Source organism: Mus musculus, chromosome X (assembly GCF_000001635.26).
Source record: "Mus musculus strain C57BL/6J chromosome X, GRCm38.p6 C57BL/6J".
Classification (NCBI taxonomy): Eukaryota; Metazoa; Chordata; class Mammalia; order Rodentia; family Muridae; genus Mus; species Mus musculus.
In genome coordinates this window covers 32,540,966-32,563,047 of record NC_000086.7, presented here as the reverse complement: position 1 = coordinate 32,563,047, position 22,082 = coordinate 32,540,966, and the positions used below count along the sequence as shown (strand labels likewise).

The 22,082-nt window shown below is 39.1% G+C and overlaps 1 protein-coding gene and 1 pseudogene across 1 annotated transcript; both read right to left on the bottom strand.

The window, feature by feature from the left end:
• Window positions 1-1,038: 1,038 nt before the first annotated feature.
• Btbd35f1 (BTB domain containing 35, family member 1) lies at window positions 1,039-2,993 on the bottom strand. Its single transcript, NM_027955.3, has one exon. The coding sequence runs from the start codon at window positions 2,906-2,908 to the stop codon at window positions 1,412-1,414; it is 1,497 nt and encodes a 498-aa protein (NP_082231.2). The 5' UTR covers window positions 2,909-2,993; the 3' UTR covers window positions 1,039-1,411.
• Window positions 5,877-6,744, bottom strand: Gm17864 (predicted gene, 17864; annotated as a pseudogene).

Genomic DNA, 22,082 nt, shown 5'->3' with positions numbered 1-22,082 from the left:
AAATGAAAACTCAGGATAGCTAAAACGTTCCTGAATTAAAAAGGAACAACTGGGGACTCCATTCCCAGTTCAAATTAGACTACAAAGCTATAGTAGTAAAATCATCATGGCATTGGCACAGAACCAGCCACATTGAACAAGGGAACTATTTATGGGACTTTCAAAGTTGGATACAGTGAATTTTGTACCATGCCATGGTTGTGAACCTATGAAGACCAAAGGTTGTTAGGTTATGGCTTAAAAGTGGTGTGTTCCTGTATCATGTTGACAAGAGGAAGAATTGTGACAGCATCTACAATCATGTGAGAGTCCAGGCTCTGGGAATGCCTGTTGGAGGTTATCTTGATTGCATAAAGTGACTTGGGAAGACCTACCTATCCGGGGTGGCACTATTCCTTGACTCTAATCTTGAACTCTACACAACGGAGAAAGTTATTGATGTACTTGCATTAAGGTGATCTCTTTCTACTATAGGTGTGATGTGACCAGTTTCTTCAACCTCCTGCCGCAGAAGCCTAGAGACTCAAAGTCTGAGATAATTGAAACTGTTGCCCCTAAGGTGATTTCATAAGGTCTTTTTAAAAACATAAAATCACTGCAACAGTAAAAGAAATTAAGGCAGAGAAATTGATCAGTATACTATGATACAGCTCATACCTTGATAGCAAATGATAGGTATCATGAAGGCCTATTTTCCATTTCCTATCTTGTTTATCCCTTTCAAAAATTGGATTCTTGGTATTTACCCTTACATCAATACATAAATATATTACATAAGTATATATAGTTCTATGTAAATATATTGCATATATAATTCCCTTGCTTATCCAGGATAGAGCATGAAATTTAAGTATAAGATAAATGTCTGTATGTGTGCATATATAGTTAGTTAGACATAGTCAGCAGTAAATGTTTTCCGAACACAAACGACATTATTTAGTTATTTGAAAGCCCACACAGAGAGTAATCTCAAATATTCCCTTTTAACCAATGATTTACGTCTTATAATAATGTCATAATGAATGCATTGGTTCACAACAGTTTCAACAATGGCATGATTTTATTTTGTCTCAATTTTAGCTAGGGCCAAATCTACTTAACAAATTGATTGAGATGTTTTACCTTGCAAATATAGTCTCTTATTTCCATTCCAAGCTTGGATCTCGATGGTAAATTTAAATCAGAAGATTAGGTTTATTTGATTTGACAAATACTTTGTTGGAAGTAAAGGTTTTCTTCAGAAATACATGGAAATAAGGTGATGGAGGGAAGCAGTCACTTCTGGTGGTACTAGACTCCAAAGAATATTGAATTTGTTTTTGGTCTTCTTCACTGTAGTCATTACACAGCCTTCATATTAAATGAACCATTCAATACTTGTAAAATGCTTACAGTCTAATAATTGATAAGATTACTTGTTTTCTGCATTTCCTAGGTTTACAAAAAGGAAATTGCAGAATATACACATAGGGAAGGTTAGAACATCACTATCCAATTTCATTACAATTTGCTCCTCCTTATATTCAAAGGTGAGGATTTTATAACCTGTTGTCTTTCTGAAAGTTACTCTTTTGTTGGAATCAAAACACACCAAAGTTATTCTGAATATGACATTTCGGATATGGTTGTGGCAAGCAGAACCATCACACCTCTGACACCGTTGCCTTAAAATTACACACTGCCTGGTAAAGGTCACACGTAAAGGAAAGCCAAGTCGTCCAACTGACCACTTCCAAGTATATCTTCCATCCTTGGGGATCATTGTACCACACCTCATGGTGCATTCTTCAAGTTCTTGTTCATTGATAACTTGTGGTCCAATTACCCCATATTCTTGTGTTCGCAGCAAAGTCAACCACTGTTGTTTGTAAATGGGTGACAACCATGCCATAGGTATTAGTCGATCTTGTTCAAGAATAGTTGTGGAAGTCAAGTCACAGATGATGTGCTGAAATCTCAGCTTTTTAAACACTGGTTGAAATATTAGTCCTTCTTCACTTTCAAGAAAACTGATGTTATCAACATATGCCATGTGGGTGGAAAGCCAGTTGTTTGCGTGTTGTAAAAGCTGTTTCGTGGTTCCGTTCCAGCATGGATTAAGATAAAGGAACATCCATATTTTTAGTGTGGTATATACATCAATCTCCTTTTGCATGACTAGTAAGTCAGAAGACAGTGCTAGAAGATACATCAACTTCAAATCTACTTCCTTGTAAAGTGCCACACTTGGATGTACCATCAAATTGCAAAGAAGCCATTCAAAGCATCTCGTCTTTACAGCTTTTAATCTATAGGTTTCTGCTGCCAAATAATAGGAGCACACAGTGTTCCTGTTGATAGTTTCTTTCATGATTCCTTCACACTGCTGAATTACTCGATCCACCCGAAGCAGGCATGCTGCTGCCAAAACTTGAGGAACTTCCAGAGGTGTTATTGACAAATCCGCATCCGTGTACAAAGCACCAAACACAAAATGCAGAGATCGGGTATCAATATCCTCATTCTTAATGATCAGATTTATAACACCATGGTGTGATTCTCTCCAAGTACCTTTGAGAATGTTAGCAAAGTAGCCTGACTGACATAAAAATACTTTGTGTAAACACCATGTTCTTCCCAGAGCACGGATTTTAATGTCGCTATCATGCCCGTCCAAAAATAAGTTTTGATAAGCATCATTAGATGAGATCTTAACCTTTTTCCAGTAGATGTAGTTGAGAACTTGATGTGGATACATTCCCTGGTTTTGAGGTCCATGAACATTAGAACTTGTTGCCAACTCCTCCAAACTGTTTCTTTTTCGCTTGCGACTGCCAGGAATGTAGCTGGCTCCGGCTATGGCTTCTGGCTGTGGCTCTAACAGACTGGAATCCCTGCAACTCAAGACCCTGCTGACTAAAAGCCCCATTGATGAAAATTCCTAGAACAAGCTCTCGCAGAGGCTTCTTGGTTGAGGCATTGCTGTAGTCTGCCAGTCCTGCCTAGACTTCTCTGGGTTTCTCTACTACAGATTCTGACGTCACAGAGAAGGCAGGGCATTCTTCATTGTCCACATGTGTGTTGCCTGAGCACAGGCCCCGCCTCCTGATAGCAACCCCTCCCTCTCCCTCCTCCTTCCCCTTCCTCCCTTGCACATTTGCCCCACCATCCTCCCATCTCCCTTCCTCCCTCCCTTCCATTATTCCTAAATTCCTTCTTCCTTTCCTTTTCCCATTCTGCTCCTCCTTTCCCCTCACCTCTCCCTTCTCCCACTATTTCTAAATGGGCCACACTATTTTGCTGAAGATGACCTCCATCAAACTGGAGAACCTAGTTCACCTAGTTTTTCAACCTTGCCAGCTGAATTTTCTTTTCCTTAAAGAGAACAACCAGGCCAAATTCATCCTGATGTGTGTTTAAGATTGTACATATTCCAACCCTTGACCCTTGACTATGAGCACTCAAATGTCTGTAGTATTTGAGATAATCACTTACTAACTGCTTTTGCCAATATAAACAGTAAACATTGTTATTGCTAATTTTATTGTTAGCCTCTTTTGATTAGGATTAATGAGAAGTATTTCATGCAAGTAGTTGTATGCCTATATCAACAATTTCTGTGTATGCTTTGCCTATATATATATATATATATATATATATATATATATATATATATATATGTATTTCTAAAAGTTCCTTATAAATCTAGTTATTTGTTTAACTTGCAAATGTATGCGTGTTTTATGGTTTTGTTTTACTGATTTGCATTTGCATATTAACTTTATATGGACTCCTTACTGTTAATAAATTGCAATCTGTAAGAAGCCAAGTCTAATGTTTAAATATTTCTTTTTATTCCTCTGTGCTGGCAATCCATTCCCAGAGCCTGGCCAGCAAAGTCTATGGAGGCAGAGCAAGGTGAACCAATGCAAGACACTCCTCCAAGTGTCTGTGAGGTCATAGTTATATTCTTTCTTAACACCACCTCTCCTCTCACAGGTCTGTCTTAACAAAACATCTTCTAACCTGTATCTCCCTCTGTAAAACATCCTCTCAATTGTGTCTACTTCAGCAAATCATCCTGTCACCCATGTGTTGGCCTCAGCCAAACCTTCTTTCATGTGCATCTTCAGTATCAAAGCATCCTTTCACCAGTGTCTGCCTTAGCAAAACATCATTTAACCTTTCTCTCCCAGAGAATCACCATATAATGTACCCAACTTTCCAAAGAAATCAGAAATCTTAAGTTCATAATAGTTTCAAGGGTAATAAAAAGTCACATTCCTTAATTTGTTTGCTTTTAGTCATGCCTAGATGATATCACAAGAATAATCTGTGAGAAGAGTGAAGGTTTCACCACAATAAATGTTACTAGGAAGTATGATCCTGACAGTGTCAGTATCAGTATTGGCTTGCAGTTGCAACATGAGCGTTTTACCCCACTCAAGGGCCACCTCCTTTTGATAGATTATTATATTGATTCTTTTTTTCTCTAATAGATTCCCAGAAATGCTTAAGTTTTGAAAGTGTTTGTCCTCTCATAAGCCCATTACTTGTACAATCACTAATATGAATATTCAACCTATGAGGAAAATTTAAGTAGAGATAGGGTAGAAAAGCTGGTGGGATGAGGGGATAAACAAAGCTAAGGATATACTTGAAAATCCACATGGAAACTTACTGTTTATAATAAAATTGATAAAGTCTCAAAAGACACATATTTAGCTGGTAGATGGCCTGTATGTCTACATAATACTGCTGCTGAAAATCAAGCGAAAAAAAAAATTCCAATGCCAGGTATGTTCAGGAAGTTCCCAGAAATCTTGAAAATAATACAGGTTCTTCACACTCTTTCTGTTTGCCTACCATGAATATATGATAAGACCCTGCTACAAAAGACAAACCACATCGTGGTTGTAAAATATAGAGAAATTGAGCTGGCATGTAACTGAAAACTTCCTTCCATCTAGTTAGCTTTCATAGTTCTGGATTGTGCTATTCAGGATGCTGGCAGAGTAATGGCATCAGCAGAGTTACCCAGATATGAACCTTATGATGTACAATACCAATCTGCCAAGAAAGATGTGTCCAGCTACACAATAGTGACATCACTGTTGTAGGGATAGCCAGTGTATCTGTGATTAGATTTGAGGCCAGTTCCACAGGAGGATAGAAAATGCCTTTGGCCCTAGGGGAGAATTTATTACTGTTGTTTATGTAAAGTCTCAAGGTGTCAAGCTCCCTTCTAAGCATCTATGTTTATATCTAGGGGAAATTCTACTTCAAGATTCATTCAGAGAAGCCCTTTTCGCAATAAACTACAGTGAGGAATAATATGCATAACTGCTCAAAGCACGATAATAAGAGATGGCTGAATGGTATTACTATCTTGTTTAGGCATGAACCCTCATGGATCCTCAGAGGAAAAAAAAGGAGCAGAAAATATATAAAAACTGAACCATAAAGAGGAGGGCTATGGAATCTGTTTTCTTCACTACAGGACCACCAGTGCAGTCACGACTTCCCAACACCTGTGAGTATATGTAAAGTCTACCCATGACTAAAACCTCCCCACAGTAAATAATGGGCCAGGGAAGGACCCATTCAACTTTTCCCTCCTTTGGTGAAATATTGGTGGGTTCTGAGGGAGAGAGAGTCGTTATCTTCCATACATCCAGTGATCCAGATCCAGTGTCCTGCATCTGGCCTCCAAGAAAGAGTTTTGAGCTCATGGTCATACTGATAATCCTAGTTAAACTCTAGGATTCTCAAACACAAACAAACAAAACCAATGTCTGAAACAGAACTAGGGGGATTAAAAGGTTTGTAGAAGTGGGCAGGAGTCTAGATAGGTTAGGGAGATTATAGAAATCTGAATATTATTTATACATGTACAGAATGTCAATGTCACACTTCATGATGGAATTAAATGTTGTTTCGTGGTTGCCACAGGATTCCATTACCCAAGAAGGAAGGCTAAACAAAAGCCTAAGGGCAGCAGAACTGCTTATTGACAATAGTGATGACCTGGATGCTTATAGCTCTTGTCTGCTGAGGAAGAGAACGCATCAGTGGCCATCTCTTGCTGGAAGTCTAAGGCAACATAGCACAGCTTCTCTCTGATATTAGGCATGATTTCCCTCCCAGCTTTTTGGTGAACTATAGCCACATGTGGTCATGAACTTCATGTAGTAGTCTGTCAGGTACAGGCCAGCTAGGTCCAGACACGGGATGGCACAAGGAGAGCAGAGATATGCACATTATCTCATAGATGTGCACATTCTGTGTGACCCCATCTCTGGGCTCCATCAAAATCGCAGTGGTATGACCAGAGGCCTAGAGGAACAGCACAGCCTGGATGGCTACTTACATGGTTGTGGTTTTATAAGTCTCAAAAATGATGTTCGTCATCTTTTCACAGTTGGCCTTAGGGCTCTAGGGGGAATGGTGAGCAGCACAGTGTTCTTTTGGAGGACCACATGCAGTTTGTTGTAGAATGTTTGGTGCCAGATCTTCTCCATATTGAACCAGTTCGTGACAATGTCATGACCAATGGGGGTACTTCAGGATCAGGATGCCTCTCTTGCAATGGGCCTCATTACCCACAAAGGTGTCCTTCTGTCTCTTACCCACCGTGATGCCCTGGTGCCTAGGGCAACCCCATAATGGAGGGGTAGATGGCCCTGGAGCATCATAACCAGCAAACCAGGCATTTCCCAGACCAGAACCATTGTTGACAAGGAAGGCAGTTAAATCATCATCCAGGGAGAACTGGTGGTCAGTGTGAACCTTCAAGAGAGGAGCTGCTAGAAACCTGTGCTAGTGGGAGGAAACAGACTAGACAGTCTTTATCCATGTTCTCTTTAGGGGAATCTAGGTTGTTTCTGGTTTCTGGCTCTTGTGAACAGAGCAGCAGTGAGCACAGTTGAGGAAATATCTCTTGGGTAGGATGAAGTATCCTTTGGCTATGTGCCCAAGAGTGGCAAACCTCAATTTTGGGTAGATCTTTTCCCATTTTCCAGCGAAACTATCACACAGACTTTCATAGTACCTGTGTAAGTTTCACTCCCACCATTGATGAATGTACCCCTTACTGTATCCCCAGGATGAGCTGTCCCTTGCGTTGTTGATCTTAGCCATTCTGACAGGTGTAAAATGAAATCTCAAAGTAGTTCTCATTTGCATTTCCCAGATGGCTAAGGATGTTGAACATTTCTTTAAGTGTTTCTCAACTATTTGAGTTTCCTCATTGGAGAATTCTATTTAGATCAACATCAAATTTTTAAGATGGATGATTTGTTTTTCTTGACATCTTCAGTTCTTTTTATAGTTTGCATATTAGTCCTCTATCAGATGTGGAGTTGGTGAAAATATTTTCCAATTCTGTAAGCTGCCTTCTTGATGGAGCGATATTGTCCTTTGCTTTACACAAGCCCTTTTGTTTCATGAGGTACCATTTATTAGTTTTTTTTTTTTTTTTTAAGTCTCACTTCCTGGCCTAAAGGTGTTCTGCTTAGAAAGTCTTCCATGCCAATGAGTTCAATGCTATTCACCACTTTCTCTTCTATCACACCAGTGTCTCTGGTTTTATGTTTAGGTCTTTGATTTTCTTGTGAGTTTCTTTTTTGGGGTCCAGGATGCTAAGTGGATCTATTTGCATTCCTGTGACCAGCACCATTTGCCAAAGTTGTCCTTTTTGCAGTGTGTATTTCTGACTTCTTTATCAAAAAGAAGGTGCCCATAATTGTAACGATTTCTCTATGTCTACAATTATGTTTCATGTTCAATAAATCTGTCTGGTTTTGTGTCAATATAATTTTGCTTTTATTATTCTAGATTCAAAAACAGAATCCATATGTCTTCAGCATGCAAGAAATACTTCCTCTGTATTATAACTTGAAAGCAGGGATAGGGATACTTCCAGCAGTTCTTTTGTTGTTTGGGATTGTTTTAGCTCTATTGAAATTTTGGTGCTTCCATTTGATGATGCGATTTGTCCTTCCATCATCTGTGAAAATTTTGTGTTGGAATTTTGATGGGAATTACACTGAATCTGTAGATTGCTTTGGCGGGATAGTAATTTTTAGTTTGCTATTTTTATTAATCCATGAATATAGCAGATCTTATCATATTCTGATATCTTCTTCAATTTCACTCTCACTGTCTTGAAAATGTTATCAACACATGTGGTATATATATAGAATAATTGTCTAATTCTTTTGATATTTCCAATTTGTTGGAGTCCAGGTTTTTCAAATATATTCTTATGGTTATCTGGATTTTCTCAGTGTCTGTTCGATTTATTTCATTTGGATGTACTCTTTGACTGTTAGTTATTTTGGATAAAGATTTGTTGATATTACTGATTTTCTAAATAAACTCTTAGTTTCATTGATTCTTTCTGTTGTGCTCTTTCTTAAACATAATTGATTTCAAACCTGATTTGATTATGTCTACCTTCTAATCTTTTGTTTGCTTTTTAACAAAATTTTTATTTGATATTTTTTCATTTATATTTCAAATGCTATCCAGAAAGTCCCCTATACACTTCCTCTGTCCTGCTCTCCAACGCACCCACTCCAACTTCCTGGCCCTAGCATTCCCCTGTACTGGGGCATATAATCTTTGCAAGACCAATGACCTCTCCTCCCAATGATGGCCTACTAGGCCATCTTCTGCTACATATGCAGTTAGAGACACAAGCTCAGGGGGTACTGGTTATTTCATATTGTGGTTCCTCCAATAGGGTTACAGACCCCTTCAGCTCCTTGGGTACTTTCTCTATCTCCTCCACTAAGGGCCCTGTGTTCCATCTAGTAGATGACTCTAAGCATCCACTTCTATATTTGCCAGGTACTGGCATAACCTCACCTATATCAGGGTCATGTCAGCAAAATCTTGCTGGCATACGCAAATAGTGTCTGTGTTTGGTAGCTGATTATGGTATAGATCCTCAGGTGGGGCAGACTCTGATGGTCCTTCCTTCCATGTCAGCTCCAAACTTTATCTCTCTAACACTTTCCATGGGTATTTTGTTCCCCATTCTAAAGAGTGGCAAAGTATCCATACTTTGGTCTTCCTTCATCTTGAGTTTCATGTCTTTTGCAAATTATATATTGGGTATTCTAAGTTTCTGGGCTAATAAGAACTTATCAGTGAGTGCATATCATGTGAGTTCTTTTGTGATTGGGTTCTCTCACTCACGATGTTATCCTCCAGATCCAGCCATTTGCCTAAGAATTTTATAAATTCATTGTTCTTAATAGCTGAGTACTACTCCAGTGTGTAAATGTATCACATTTTCTGTATCCATTCCTCTGTGGAGGGACATCTGGGTTCTTTCCAGCTTCTGGCTATTACAAATAACGTTTCTATGAATATAGTGGAGCATGTGTTCTTATTGCCACTTGGAACATCTTCTGGGTATGTTCCCAGGAGAGGTATTGCTGGATCTTCTGATAGAACTATGCCCAATTGTCTGAGGAACTGCCACACTGATTTCCAGAGTGGTTGTACAAGTTTGCAGAAATGGAGGAGTGTTCCTCTTTCTCCACATCCTCGCCAGCATCTGCTATCAACTGAATTTTTGATCTTAGCCATTCTGATTTGTGTGAGGTTGAATCTCAGGGTTGTTTTGATTTGCATTTCCCTGATGATTAAGGATGTTGTACTTTTTTCAGGTGATTCTCAGTGATTTGGTATTCTTCCGTTGAGAATTCGTTGTTTAGGTATGTGCCACATTTTTTACTGGGGTTATTTGATTCCTCTGGAGTTCCACTTCTTTAGTTCCTTGTATATATTGGATATGAGACCCTATCCCAGATTTAGGATTGGTAAAGATGCTTTCCCAATCTGTTAGAGGTCTTTTTGTCTTCTTGGTAGTATATTTTTTTCTTATAGAAGCTTTGAAATTTTATGAGGTCCCATTTGGGGATTCTCGATTTTTTTCTTTTCTTCTTTTTTTTTTTTGGATATTTTCTTTATTTACATTTCAAATGCTATCCCAAAAGTTCCCTATACCCACCCCCCGCCCTGCTCTCCTACACACTCACTCCCACTTCTTGGCCCTGGCTTTCCCCTGTACTAGAGCATATAAAGTTTGCTAAACCAAGTGTCCTCTCTTCCCAATTATGGCCAACTAGGCCATATTCTGCTACATATACAGCTAGAGACAGGAGTTCTGGGGGTGCTGATTAGTTCATATTGTTGTTCTACCTATAGGCTTGCAGACCCCTTCAGCTCTTGGGTATGTTCTCTAGTTCCTATATTGGGGGCCCTGTGTTCCATCCTATAGATGACTGTGAGCATCCACTTCTGTATTTGCCAGGCACTGGCAAAGCCTCACAGGAGACAGCTATATCAGAGTCCTTTCAGCAAAATCTTGCTGGCATATGCAATAGTGTCTTCATTTGGTGGCTGATTATGGGATGGACCCCCAGGTGGGGCAGTCTCTGGATGGTCAATCCTTTGATCTTAGCTCTATACGTTGTCTCTGCAATTCCTTCAATGGATACTTTACTCTCTATTCTAGGGAGGAATGAAATATCCATGAATTGTTCTTCCTTCTTGATTTTCTTCTGTTTTGTAAGTTGTATCTTGGTTATTCTAGGTTTCTGGGATAATATCCACTTACCAGTGAGTGCATGTAAAGTAACTTCTTTTGTGATTGGGTTGCCTCACTGAGGATGATATCCTCCAGATACATCCAGTTGTCCAAGAATTTCATAAATTCATTGTTTTTAATAGCTGAGAGGTACTCCATTGTGTAAATGTACCAAATTTTCTGTATCTATTCCTATGTTGAGGTACATCTGGGTTCTTTCCAGGTTCTGGCTATTATAAATAGGGCTGCTTTGAACATAGTGGAGCATGTGTCCTTATTACTAGTTGGAACTTCTTCTGGGTATATGCCCAGGAGTGGTATTGCTGGATTTACCAGTAGTACTATGTCCAGTTTTCTGAGAAACTGCCAGACTGATTTTCAGAGTGGTTGTACAAGCTTGCAATCCCACCAGCAATGGAGGAGTGTTCCTCTTTCTCACATCCTCGCCAGCATGGTCTGGCACCTGAATTTTTTATCTTAGCCATTATGATTGGTGTGTGGTGGAATCTCAGGTTTGTTTTGATTTGCATTTCCCTGATGATTAAGGATGTTGAATATTTTTTCTTCAAGTGTTTCTTAGCCCTTTGGTATTACTTGGTTGAGAATTCTTTGTTAAGCTTTGTACCCCATTTTTTAATGAGCTTATTTGAATTTCTGGAGTTCAACTTCTTGATCTCTTTGTATATATTGGATATTAGTCCCCTATCAGATTTAAGATTGGTAAAAATCTTTTCCCAATCTGTTAGTTGCCTTTTTTTGTCTTATTGACAGTATCTTTTGCCCTACAGAAGCTTTGAAATTTTATGAGTTCCCATTTGTCGATTCTTGATCTTAGAGCACAGGCCATTGCTCTTCTGTTTAGGAAAATTTCTCCTGTGCCCATGCCTTCTAGGGGTTTCTCCCACATTTTCCTCTATAAATTTCAGTGTCTCTGGCTTTATGTGGAGTTCCTTGATCCTCTTAGTCTTGAGCTTTGTACAAAGAGATAAGAATGGATCAATTTGCATTCTTCTACATGATAACTGCCAGTTAAGCCAACACCATCTCTTGAAAATGCTGTCTTTTTCCGTTAGATGGTTTTAGCTATGTTGCTAAAGATCAAGAGATCATATGTGTGTGGGTTCATTTCTGGGTCTTCAATTCTATTCCATTGATCTGCCAGTCTGTCGCTGTACCAGTACCATGTGGTTTTTACCACAATTACTCTGTAGTACAGCTTGATGTCAGGCAGGGTGATTACCCCAGAAGTTCTTTTATTTTTGAGGAGAGATTTTGCTATCCTAGGTTTTTTGTTATTCCAGATGAATTTGCAAATTGCCCTTTGTATCTCAGTGAAAAGTTGAGTTGGAATTTTGATGGGGATTGCTTTTGCCAAGATAGCCATTTTTACTATAATAATCCTGCCAATCCATGAGCATAAGAGATCTTTCCATCTTCTGAGATCTTCAATTTCTTTCTTCAGAGGCTTGAAGTTCTTGTCATACAGATCTTTCACTTTCTTAGTTAGAGTTGCGCCAAGGTATTTTATATTATTTGTGACTATTGTGAAGGGTGTTGTTCCCTAATTTCTATATCAGCCAGTTTATCCTTTGTGTACAGAAAGGCTACTGATTCCTCTGAGTTAAATTTATATCCAGCTACTACACTGAAACTGTTTATTAGGTTTAGGCGTTCTCTGGTGGATTTTTTTTATGGTCACTTATATATACTATCATATCATCAGCAAATGTTGATATTTTGACTTCTTCCTTTCCAATTTGTATTCCCCTGATCAACATTTGCTGTCAGATTGCTCTGGCTAGGACTTCAAGTACTATAATGACTATGTAGGAAGAAAGTGGGCAGCTTTGTCTAGTCCCTGATTTTAGTGAGATTGCTTCAAGTTTCTCTCCATTTAGATTGATGTTGGTTACTGGTTTGCTGTATATTGCTTTTATTATGTTTAGGCATGGGCCTTGAATTCTTGATCATTCCAACACTTTTATTATGAATTGGGTGTTGGATTTTGTCAAACACTTTCTCAGCATCTAATGAGATGATCATGTGGTTTTTGTCTTTGAGTTTGTTTATATAGTGGATATCCCTGCATCCTTGGGATGAAGCCTACTTGATCTTGATGGATGAACGTTTTAACATGTTCTTGATTCAGTTTGTTAGGATTTTGTTGATTAGTTTTGCATCAATATTCATTCATAAGGGAAATTGTTCTGAAGTCTCTTTCTTTGTTTATGTGGTTTAGGTATAGAGTAATTGTGGCTTCATAGAATGAATCGGTCAGAGTACTTTCCGTCCCTATTTTATGAAATAGTTTGAGGGGAATTAGAATTAGGTCTTCTTTGAAGGTCTGATAGAACTATGCACTAAATCCATCTGGTCCTGGGCTTTTTAGGTTGGGAGATTATTAATGACTGATTCTATATCTTTAGGGGAAATGGGACTGTTTAGATCATTAATCAGATCATGATTTATCTTTGGTATCTTTTAACTGTCTAGGAAATCGTCCATTTCATCTAGGTTTTCCAGTTTTTTTTTTTTTTTTTTTTTTTTTTGAGTATAGGCTTTTGTAGTAGGATCTAATGATATTTTGGATTTCCTCAGGGTCTGTTGTTATGTCTCATTTTTTCATTTCTGTTTTTGTTCGTTATGATACTGTCCCTGTGCCTTCTAGTTAGCCTGGCTAAGGGTTTATCTATCTTGTTGATTTTCTCAAAGAACCAGCTCCTGGTTTGGTTGATTCTTTGTATAGTTCTTTTTTGTTTCCACTTGGTTGATTTCAGCCCTGAGTTTGATTATTTCCTGCCTTCTACTCCTCTTGGGTGAATTTGATTCCTTTTGTTCTAGAGCTTTCAGGTGTGCTGTCAAGCTGCTAATATATTTTTTCTCTAGTTTCTTTCTGGAGGCATTCAGAGCTATTAGTTTCCCTGTTAGGAATGCTTTCATTGTTTTCCATAGTTTTGGGTGTGTTGTGGCTACATTTTCATTAAACTCTAAAAAGCCTTTAATCTCTTTCTTTATTTCTTCTTTGACCAAGTTATCATTGAGTAGAGTGTTCTTCAGCTTCCATGGGAATGTTGACTTTCTATTAGTTATGTTGTTATTGAAGATCAGCCTTAGTCCTTGGTGATCAGATAGGATATATGGGATCATTTCATTATGTTTTTTTTTTTTTTTTTTTTTTTTTTTTTTTTTTTTTTTTTTTTTTTTATCTTGAGGCCGGTTTTGTGACCAATTATATGGTCACTTTTGGAGATTGTACCATGAGGTGTTGAGAAGAAGGAATATCCTTTTGTTTTACGATAAAATGTTCTGTAGATATCTGTTAAATCCATTTGTTTCATAACTTCTGTTAGTTTCAATGTGTCTCTGTTTACAGGTTTTGTCTAATGATGAGAGTGGGGTGTTGAAGTCTCCCACTATTATTGTGTGAGGTGCAATGTGTGCTTTGAGCTTTACTAAAATTTCCTTAATGAATGTGGATGTCCTTGCATTTGGAGTATAGATATTCAGAATTGAGAATTCATCTTGGAAGATTTTACCTTTGATGAGTATGAAGTGCCTATCCTTGTCTTTTTTGATAAATTTGGGATGGAAGCCGATTTTATCCGATATTAGAGTGACTACTCCAGCTTGTTTCTTCAGAACATTTGCTTGGAAAATTGTTTTCCAACCTTTTACTCTAAGGGAGTGTCTGTCTTTTTCCCTGAAGTGAGTTTCCTGTATCCAGCAAAATGTTGGGTCCTATTACATAGCCAGTCTGTTAGTCTGTCTTTTTATTAAGAGAATTGAGTCTGTTGATATTGAGAGATATTAAGGAAAAGCAATTATGGCTTCTTGTTATTTTTGATGTTACATTTGGGGTTCTGTTCTTGCGGCTGTCTTCTTTTAGTTTTGTTGAAGGATTACTTTCTTGCTTTTTCTTTTTTTTTTTTTTTTTGGTTTTTTTTTTTTGTATTTTTTCCATTTTTTATTAGGTATTTAGCTCATTTACATTTCCTTTTTTTCCATTTTTATTAGGTATTTAGCCCATTTACATTTCCAATGCTATACCAAAAGTCCCCCATACCCACCCACCCCCAATCCCCTACCCACCCACTCCCCCTTTTTGGCCCTGGCGTTCCCCTGTACTGGGGCATATAAAGTTTGCGTGTCCAGTGGGCCTCTCTTTCCAGTGATGGCCGACTAGGCCATCTTTTGATATGTATGCAGCTAGAGTCAAGAGCTCCGGGGTACTGGTTAGTTCATAATGTTGTTCCGCCTATAGGGTTGCAGATCCCTTTAGCTCCTTGGCAACTTTCTCTAGCTCCTCCATTGGGAGCCCTGTGATCCATCCATTAGCTGACTGTGAGCATCCACTTCTGTGTTTGCTAGGCCCCGGCATAGTCTCACAAGAGACAGCTACATCTGGGTCCTTTCGATAAAATCTTGCTGGTGTATGCAATGGTGTCAGCGTTTGGATGCTGATTATGGGGTGGATCCCTGGATATGGAAGTCTCTACATGGACCATCCTTTCATCTCAGCTCCAAACTTTGTCTCTGTAACTCCTTCCAAGGGTGTTTTGTTCCCACTTCTAAGGAGGGGCATAGTGTCCACACTTCAGTCTTCATTTTTCTTGAGTTTCATGTGTTTAGCAAATTGTATCTTATATCTTGGGTATCCTAGGTTTTGTGCTAATATCCACTTATCAGTGAGTACATATTGTGTGAGTTCCTTTGTGAATGTGTTACCTCACTCAGGATGATGCCCTCCAGGTCCATCCATTTGGCTAGGAATTTCATAAATTCATTCTTTTTAATAGCTGAGTAGTACTCCATTGTGTAGATGTACCACATTTTCCTTATCCATTCCTCTGTTGAGGGACATCTGGGTTCTTTCCAGCTTCTAGGTATTATAAATAAGGCTGCTATGAACATAGTGGAGCATTTGTCCTTCTTACCAGTTGGGGCATCTTCTGGATATATGCCCAGGAGAGGTATTGCTGGATCCTCCGGTAGTACTATGTCCAATTTTCTGAGGAACCGCCAGACTGATTTCCAGAGTGGTTGTACAAGCCTGCAATCCCACCAACAATGGAGGAGTGTTCCTCTTTCTCCACATCCACGCCAGCATCTGCTGTCACCTGAATTTTTGATCTTAGCCATTCGGACTGGTGTGAGTTGGATCTCAGGGTTGTTTTGATTTGCATTTCCCTGATGATTAAGGATGTTGAACATTTTTTCAGGTGCTTCTCTGCCATTTGGTATGCCTCAGGTGAGAATTCTTTGTTCAGTTCTGAGCCCCATTTTTTAATGGGATTATTTGATTTTCTGAAGTCCACCTTCTTGAGTTCTATATATGTTGGATATTAGTCCCCTGTCTGATTTAGGATAGGTAAAGATCCTTTCCCACTCTGTTGGTGGTCCTTTTGTCTTATTGACGGTGTCTTTTGCCTTGCAGAAACTTTGTAGTTTCATTAGGTCCCATTTGTCAAGTCTCAATCTTACAGCACAAGCCATTGCTGTTCTGTTCAGGAATTTTTCCCCTGTGCCCATACCTTCAAGGCTTTTTCCCACTTTCTCCTCTATAAGTTTCAGTGTCTCTGGTTTTATGTGAAGTTCCTTGATCCACTTAGATTTGACCTTAGTACAAGGAGATAAGTAAGGATTGATTTGCATTCTTCTACATGATAACAAACAGTTGTGCCAGCACCAATTGTTGAAAATGCTGTCTTTCTTCCACTGGATGGTTTTAGCTTCCTTGTCGAAGATCAAGTGACCATAGGTGTGAGGGTTCATTTCTGGGTCTTCAATTCTATTCCATTGGTCTACTGGTCTGTCTCTATACCAGTACCATGCAGTTTTTATCAAAATTGCTCTGTAGTAAAGCTTTAGGTCAGGCATGGTGATTCCACCAGAGGTTCTTTTACCCTTGAGAAGACTTTTTGCTATCCGAGGTTTTTTGTTATTCCAGATAAATTTGCAAATTGCTCCTTCTAATTCGTTTAAGAATTGAGTTGGAATTTTGATGGGGATTGCAATGAATCTGTAGATTGCTTTTGGCAAGATAGCCATTTTTACAATGTTGATCCTGCCAATCCATGAGCATGGGAGATCTTTCCATCTTCTGAGATCTTCTTTAATTTCTTTCTTCAGAGATTTGAAGTTTTTATCATATAGATCTTTCACTTCCTTAGTTAGAGTCACGCCAAGATATTTTATATTATTTGTGTCTATTGAGAAGTGTGTTGTTTCCCTAATTTCTTTCTCAGCCTGTTTATTCTTTGTATAGAGAAAGGCCATTGACTTGTTTGAGTTTATTTTATATCCAGCTACTTCACCGAAGCTGTTTATCAGGTTTAGGAGTTCTCTGGTAGAATTTTTAGGGTCACTTATATATACTATCATATCATCTGCAAAAAGTGATAGTTTGACTTCCTCTTTTCCAATTTGTATCCCCTTGATCTCCTTTTGTTGTCGAATTGCTTTGGCTAATGCTTCAAGTACTATGTTGAAAAGGTAGGGAGAAAGTGGGCAGCCTTGTCTAGTCCCTGATTTTAGTGGGATTGCTTCCAGCTTCTCTCCATTTACTTTGATGTTGGCTACTGGTTTGCTGTAGATTGCTTTTATCATGTTTAGGTATGGGCCTTGAATTCCTGATCTTTCCAACACTTTTATCATGAATGGGTGTTGGATCTTGTCGAATGCTTTTTCTGCATCTAACGAGATGATCATGTGGTTTTTGTCTTTGAGTTTGTTTATATAATGGATTACATTGATGGATTTTCGTATATTAAACCATCCCTGCATCCCTGGAATAAAACCTATTTGGTCAGGATGGATGATTGCTTTAATGTGTTCTTGGATTCGGTTAGCGAGAATTTTATTGAGGATTTTTGCATCGATATTCATAAGAGAAATTGGTCTGAAGTTCTCTATCTTTGTTGGGTCTTTCTGTGGTTTAGGTATCAGAGTAATAGTGGCTTCATAAAATGAATTGGGTAGAGTACCTTCTACTTCTATTTTGTGAAATAGTTTGTGCAGAACTGGAATTAGATCTTCTTTGAAGGTCTGATAGAACTCTGCACTAAACCTGTCTGGTCCTGGGCTTTTTTTGGCTGGGAGACTATTGATAACTGCTTCTATTTCTTTAGGTGATATGGGACTGTTTAGATGGTCAACTTGATCCTGATTCAACTTTGGTACCTGGTATCTGTCCAGAAATTTGTCCATTTCGTCCAGGTTTTCCAGTTTTGTTGAGTATAGCCTTTTGTAGAAGGATCTGATGGTGTTTTGGATTTCTTCAGGATCTGTTGTTATGTCTCCCTTTTCATTTCTGATTTTGTTAATTGGGATTTTGTCCCTGTGCCCTTTAGTGAGTCTAGCTAAGGGTTTATCTATCTTGTTGATTTTTTCAAAGAACCAACTCATCGTTTGGTTAATTCTTTGAATAGTTTTTCTTGTTTCCACTTGGTTGATTTCACCCCTGAGTTTGATTATTTCCTGCCGTCTACTCCTCTTGGGTGAATTTGCTTCCTTTTTTTCTAGAGCTTTTAGATGTGTTGTCAAGCTGCTAGTATATGCTCTCTCCCGTTTCTTCTTGGAGGCACTCAGAGCTATGAGTTTCCCTCTTAGAAATGCTTTCATTGTGTCCCATAGGTTTGGGTACGTTGTGGCTTCATTTTCATTAAACTCTAAAAAGGCTTTAAATTCTTTCTTTATTCCTTCCTTGACCAAGGTATCATTGAGAAGAGTGTTGTTCAGTTTCCATGTGAATGTTGGCTTTCCATTATTTATGTTGTTATTGAAGATCAGTCTTAGGCCATGGTGGTCTGATAGGACACATGGGACAATTTCAATATTTTTGTATCTGTTGAGGCCTGTTTTGTGACCAGTTATATGGTCAATTTTGGAGAAGGTCCCGTGAGGTGCTGAGACTTGCTTTTTCTAGGGCATATTTTCCCTGCTTGTATTAGAGTTTTCCTATTTTTATCTTTGAAGGGCTTGATTCATGGAAAGATATTGTGTAAATTTTGTTTTGTCATGGAATACCTTGGTTTCTCTATCTATGGTAAGTGAGAGTTTTGCTGGTTGTAGTAGCTTGGGCTGGCATTTGTGTTCTTTTAGGGTCTGTGTCACATCTGTCCAGGATCTTCTGGCTTTTATAGTCTCTGGTGAGAAGTCTGGAGTAATTCTAACAGGCCTGCCTTTATTTGCTACTTGACCTTGTTCTCTTAGTGCTTTTAATATTCTGTCTTTATTTAGTGCATTTGTTGTTCTGATTATTATGTGTCTGGAAGAATATCTTTTCTGGTCCAATCTATTTTGTGTTCTATAGGCTTCTTGTATATTCATTGCCATCTCTTTCTTTAGGTTAGGGAAGTTTTCTTATATAAGCTTGATGAAGATATTTACTGTCCCTTTAAGTTGAAAATCTTCATTTTCATCTACACCTATTATCCTTGGGTTTGGTCTTCTCATCGTGTCCTGGATTTCCTGAATGTTTTGAGTTAGGATCTTTTTGCATTTTTCATTTTCTTTTTTTTTTTTTTCAATGTTTTCTATGGAATCTTCTGCACCAAAGATTCTCTCTTCCATCTCTTGTATTCTGTTGCTGATGCTCACATCTATTTTTCCTGATTTCTTTACTAGAGTTTCTATATCCAGATTTGTCTCCCTTTGGGTTTTCTTTATTGTTAATACTTCCACTTTTAGATCGTGGATGGTTTTATTCAATTCCATCACCTGTTTGGCTGTGTTAGGGACTTCTACCTGTTTAGCATTGTTCTACTTTATTTCTTTAAGTGAGTTATTAATGCCCTTCTTAACATCCTCTACAAACATCATGAGATATGACTTTAAATTCTAGTCTTGCTTTTCAGGTGTGTTGGGGTATCCAGGACTTGCTCTGGTGCACCTGCTGGGTTCTGATGATCCTGAGTGGTCTTGATTTCTCTTAGTAAGATTCTTACATTTGCCTTTCACCATTTGGTAATCTTTGGTGTTAGATGTTCTAGCTGTCTCTGTCTGGAGCTTGTTCCTCCTGTGATTCTGTAAGCTTCTGTCAGCACTCCTGGGAGTCCACCTCTCTCCTTAGGCCCAGTGGTCAGGCAAGCTCTCCTCTTGAAGGGATGGTGCTCAGAAGTCTGGTTCTCAGATACACACCCTGAGTTTCAAGGTCAGAGCACTCTCTGGAGGCCAACTCTCCTCTGGCAAGGGTGGTGCCCAGGGGTCTGGGTCAGCTCTACCTCTTGGCTGAGCATGAAGGCTCAAAGGGACCCTTACCAAGAAGCACTGTTGCTTCTGCCACCCACGTGCTATCCTAAGTAGACCGGTCTCAGTGATCCCAAGATCCTAGGTGTGCTAGGGTCGGCCCAGGTCATGCCCAAGATGGTGTGGGGCTGTAGCCACCAGAAGGAATCCTAGACTCTAGTTGGCAGGGTTCCTTTTTCCCTGTTCCTGCTGGCACAATACCCTCCAGGATTCTTTGGAACAGATGTTGCTTTCCACTCAGCAGTGATCTCAAGATCCTGGATATGCTAGGGCACCAGTGGTGTGGAGAGTCCTCTGGGGTCCTTGGGACACTCAAGTTCACACCATGAGGCTGGTGCAGACTGGAATAAATCCCAGCTACTGGAAGGTCAGGGTTCCTTTGTCACGGAGCCTGATTACAAAAGACACTCCGGGATTCTTTGGAAGAAAAGTTGCATTCCAATCACCAGTGATCCCAAGGTCCTGGGTGTGCTAGGGCACCTACTGCATATAAAGTCCTCTGGAGACATTGGGACCCTCTGCCAAGTTCTCACCCAAGATAAATTCTTGGGGTTTATTTCTTTGTTTTGTTTAGAGATTTTGTATGTGATGTTAAATTGTTAATATTAGATATATCCAGATTTTTAAAATCAAATAACTAACTAAATGATTGATTTTTATGTAGGAATTTTGTGCTTGTACATTTTCTTTAACCTCTTTCAATTGTTCGAGATCAGATATGATGTATACTCATTTTATTTGGTTCTAAAATGTCTTTGAGTTCTTTCGTATTTTCTTCATTTATATTTGCTATCCCAAAATTCCCCCCTTAACTTCCCCCCCACACACTCCCCTACCCACCCATTCCCACTTCTTGGCTCTGGTGTTCCTCTGTACTGGGGCATATAAAGTTTGCAATACCGAGGGTCCTATAGGGTTGCAGAACCCTTCAGCTCCATGGGTACTTTCTCTAGCTCCTACATTGGGGGACCTGTGTTCCATCTAATAGCTGAATGTGAGCATTTACTTCTGTGTTTGCCAGGCACTGGCATTGCTGCACAAGAGACAGCTATATCAGGGTCCTCTCAACAAAATCTTGCTGGCATATGTGATAGTGTGCACATTTGGAGGCTGATTGTGGGATGGATCCCAAGGTGTGGCAGTCTCTAGATGGTCCATTCTTTTGTCTCAGCTCCAAAATTTGTTTCTGTAACTCCTTCCAAGGGTGTTTTGTTCCAAATTCTAAGAAGGGGCAAAGTGTCCACACTTTGGTCTTCGTTCTTCTAGAGTTTCATGGGCTTTGCAACTCATAATTTGGGTATTCTAAGCTATCAGTGAGTGCATATCATGTGTGTTCTTTTGTGATTGGGTTACCTCACTCAGGATGATACCCTCCAGGTCCATCCATTTATGTAGAAATTTCGTAAATTCATTCATTTTAATAGCAGAGTAGTACTCCATAGTGTAAATGTACCACATTTTCTGTATCGATTCCTCTGTTGAGGGGCATCTGGGTCCTTTCCAGCTTCTGACTATTAGGAATAAGGCTGCTATGAACATAGTGGAACATGTGTCCTTCTTACCGGTTGGGTCATCTTCTGGATATATGCCCAGGAGAGGTATTGCAGGATCCTCCAGTAATACTATGTCCAATTTTCTGAGGAACTGCCAGACTGATTTCAAGAGTGGTTGTACAAGCTTGCAATCCCACCAAAAATAGAGGAGTGTACCTCTTTCTCTACATCCTCGCCAGTATCTCCTGTCACCTGTATTTTTGGTTAGCCATTCTGACTAGTGTGAGGTGGAATCTCAGGGTTGTTTTGATTTGTATTTCCCTGATGATGAAGGATGCTGAACATTTTTTCAGGTGCTTCTCAGCCATTCGGTATTCCTCAGTTGAGAATTTTTTTTAACTCTGAGCTCCTTTTTTAATGGGGTTATTTGACTTTCAGGAGTCTACCTTCTTCAGTTCTTTATATATATTGGATATTAGTCTCCTATCTGATTTAGGATTGGTAAAGATAATTTCCAAATCTGTTGGTGGCCTTTTTGTCTTATTGACAGTGTCTTTTCCCTTAAAGATGCTTTGAAATTGTATGAAGTCCGATGTGGACTATCGATCTTAGAGCACAACCCATTGCTGTTCTATTCAGGAATTTTTCCCCCGTGCCCATATTTTCGAGGGTTTTCCCCACTTTCTCCTCTATAAGTTTCAGTGTCTCTGGTTTTATGTGGAGCTCCTTGATCCACTTAGATTTGACCTGAGTGCAAGGAG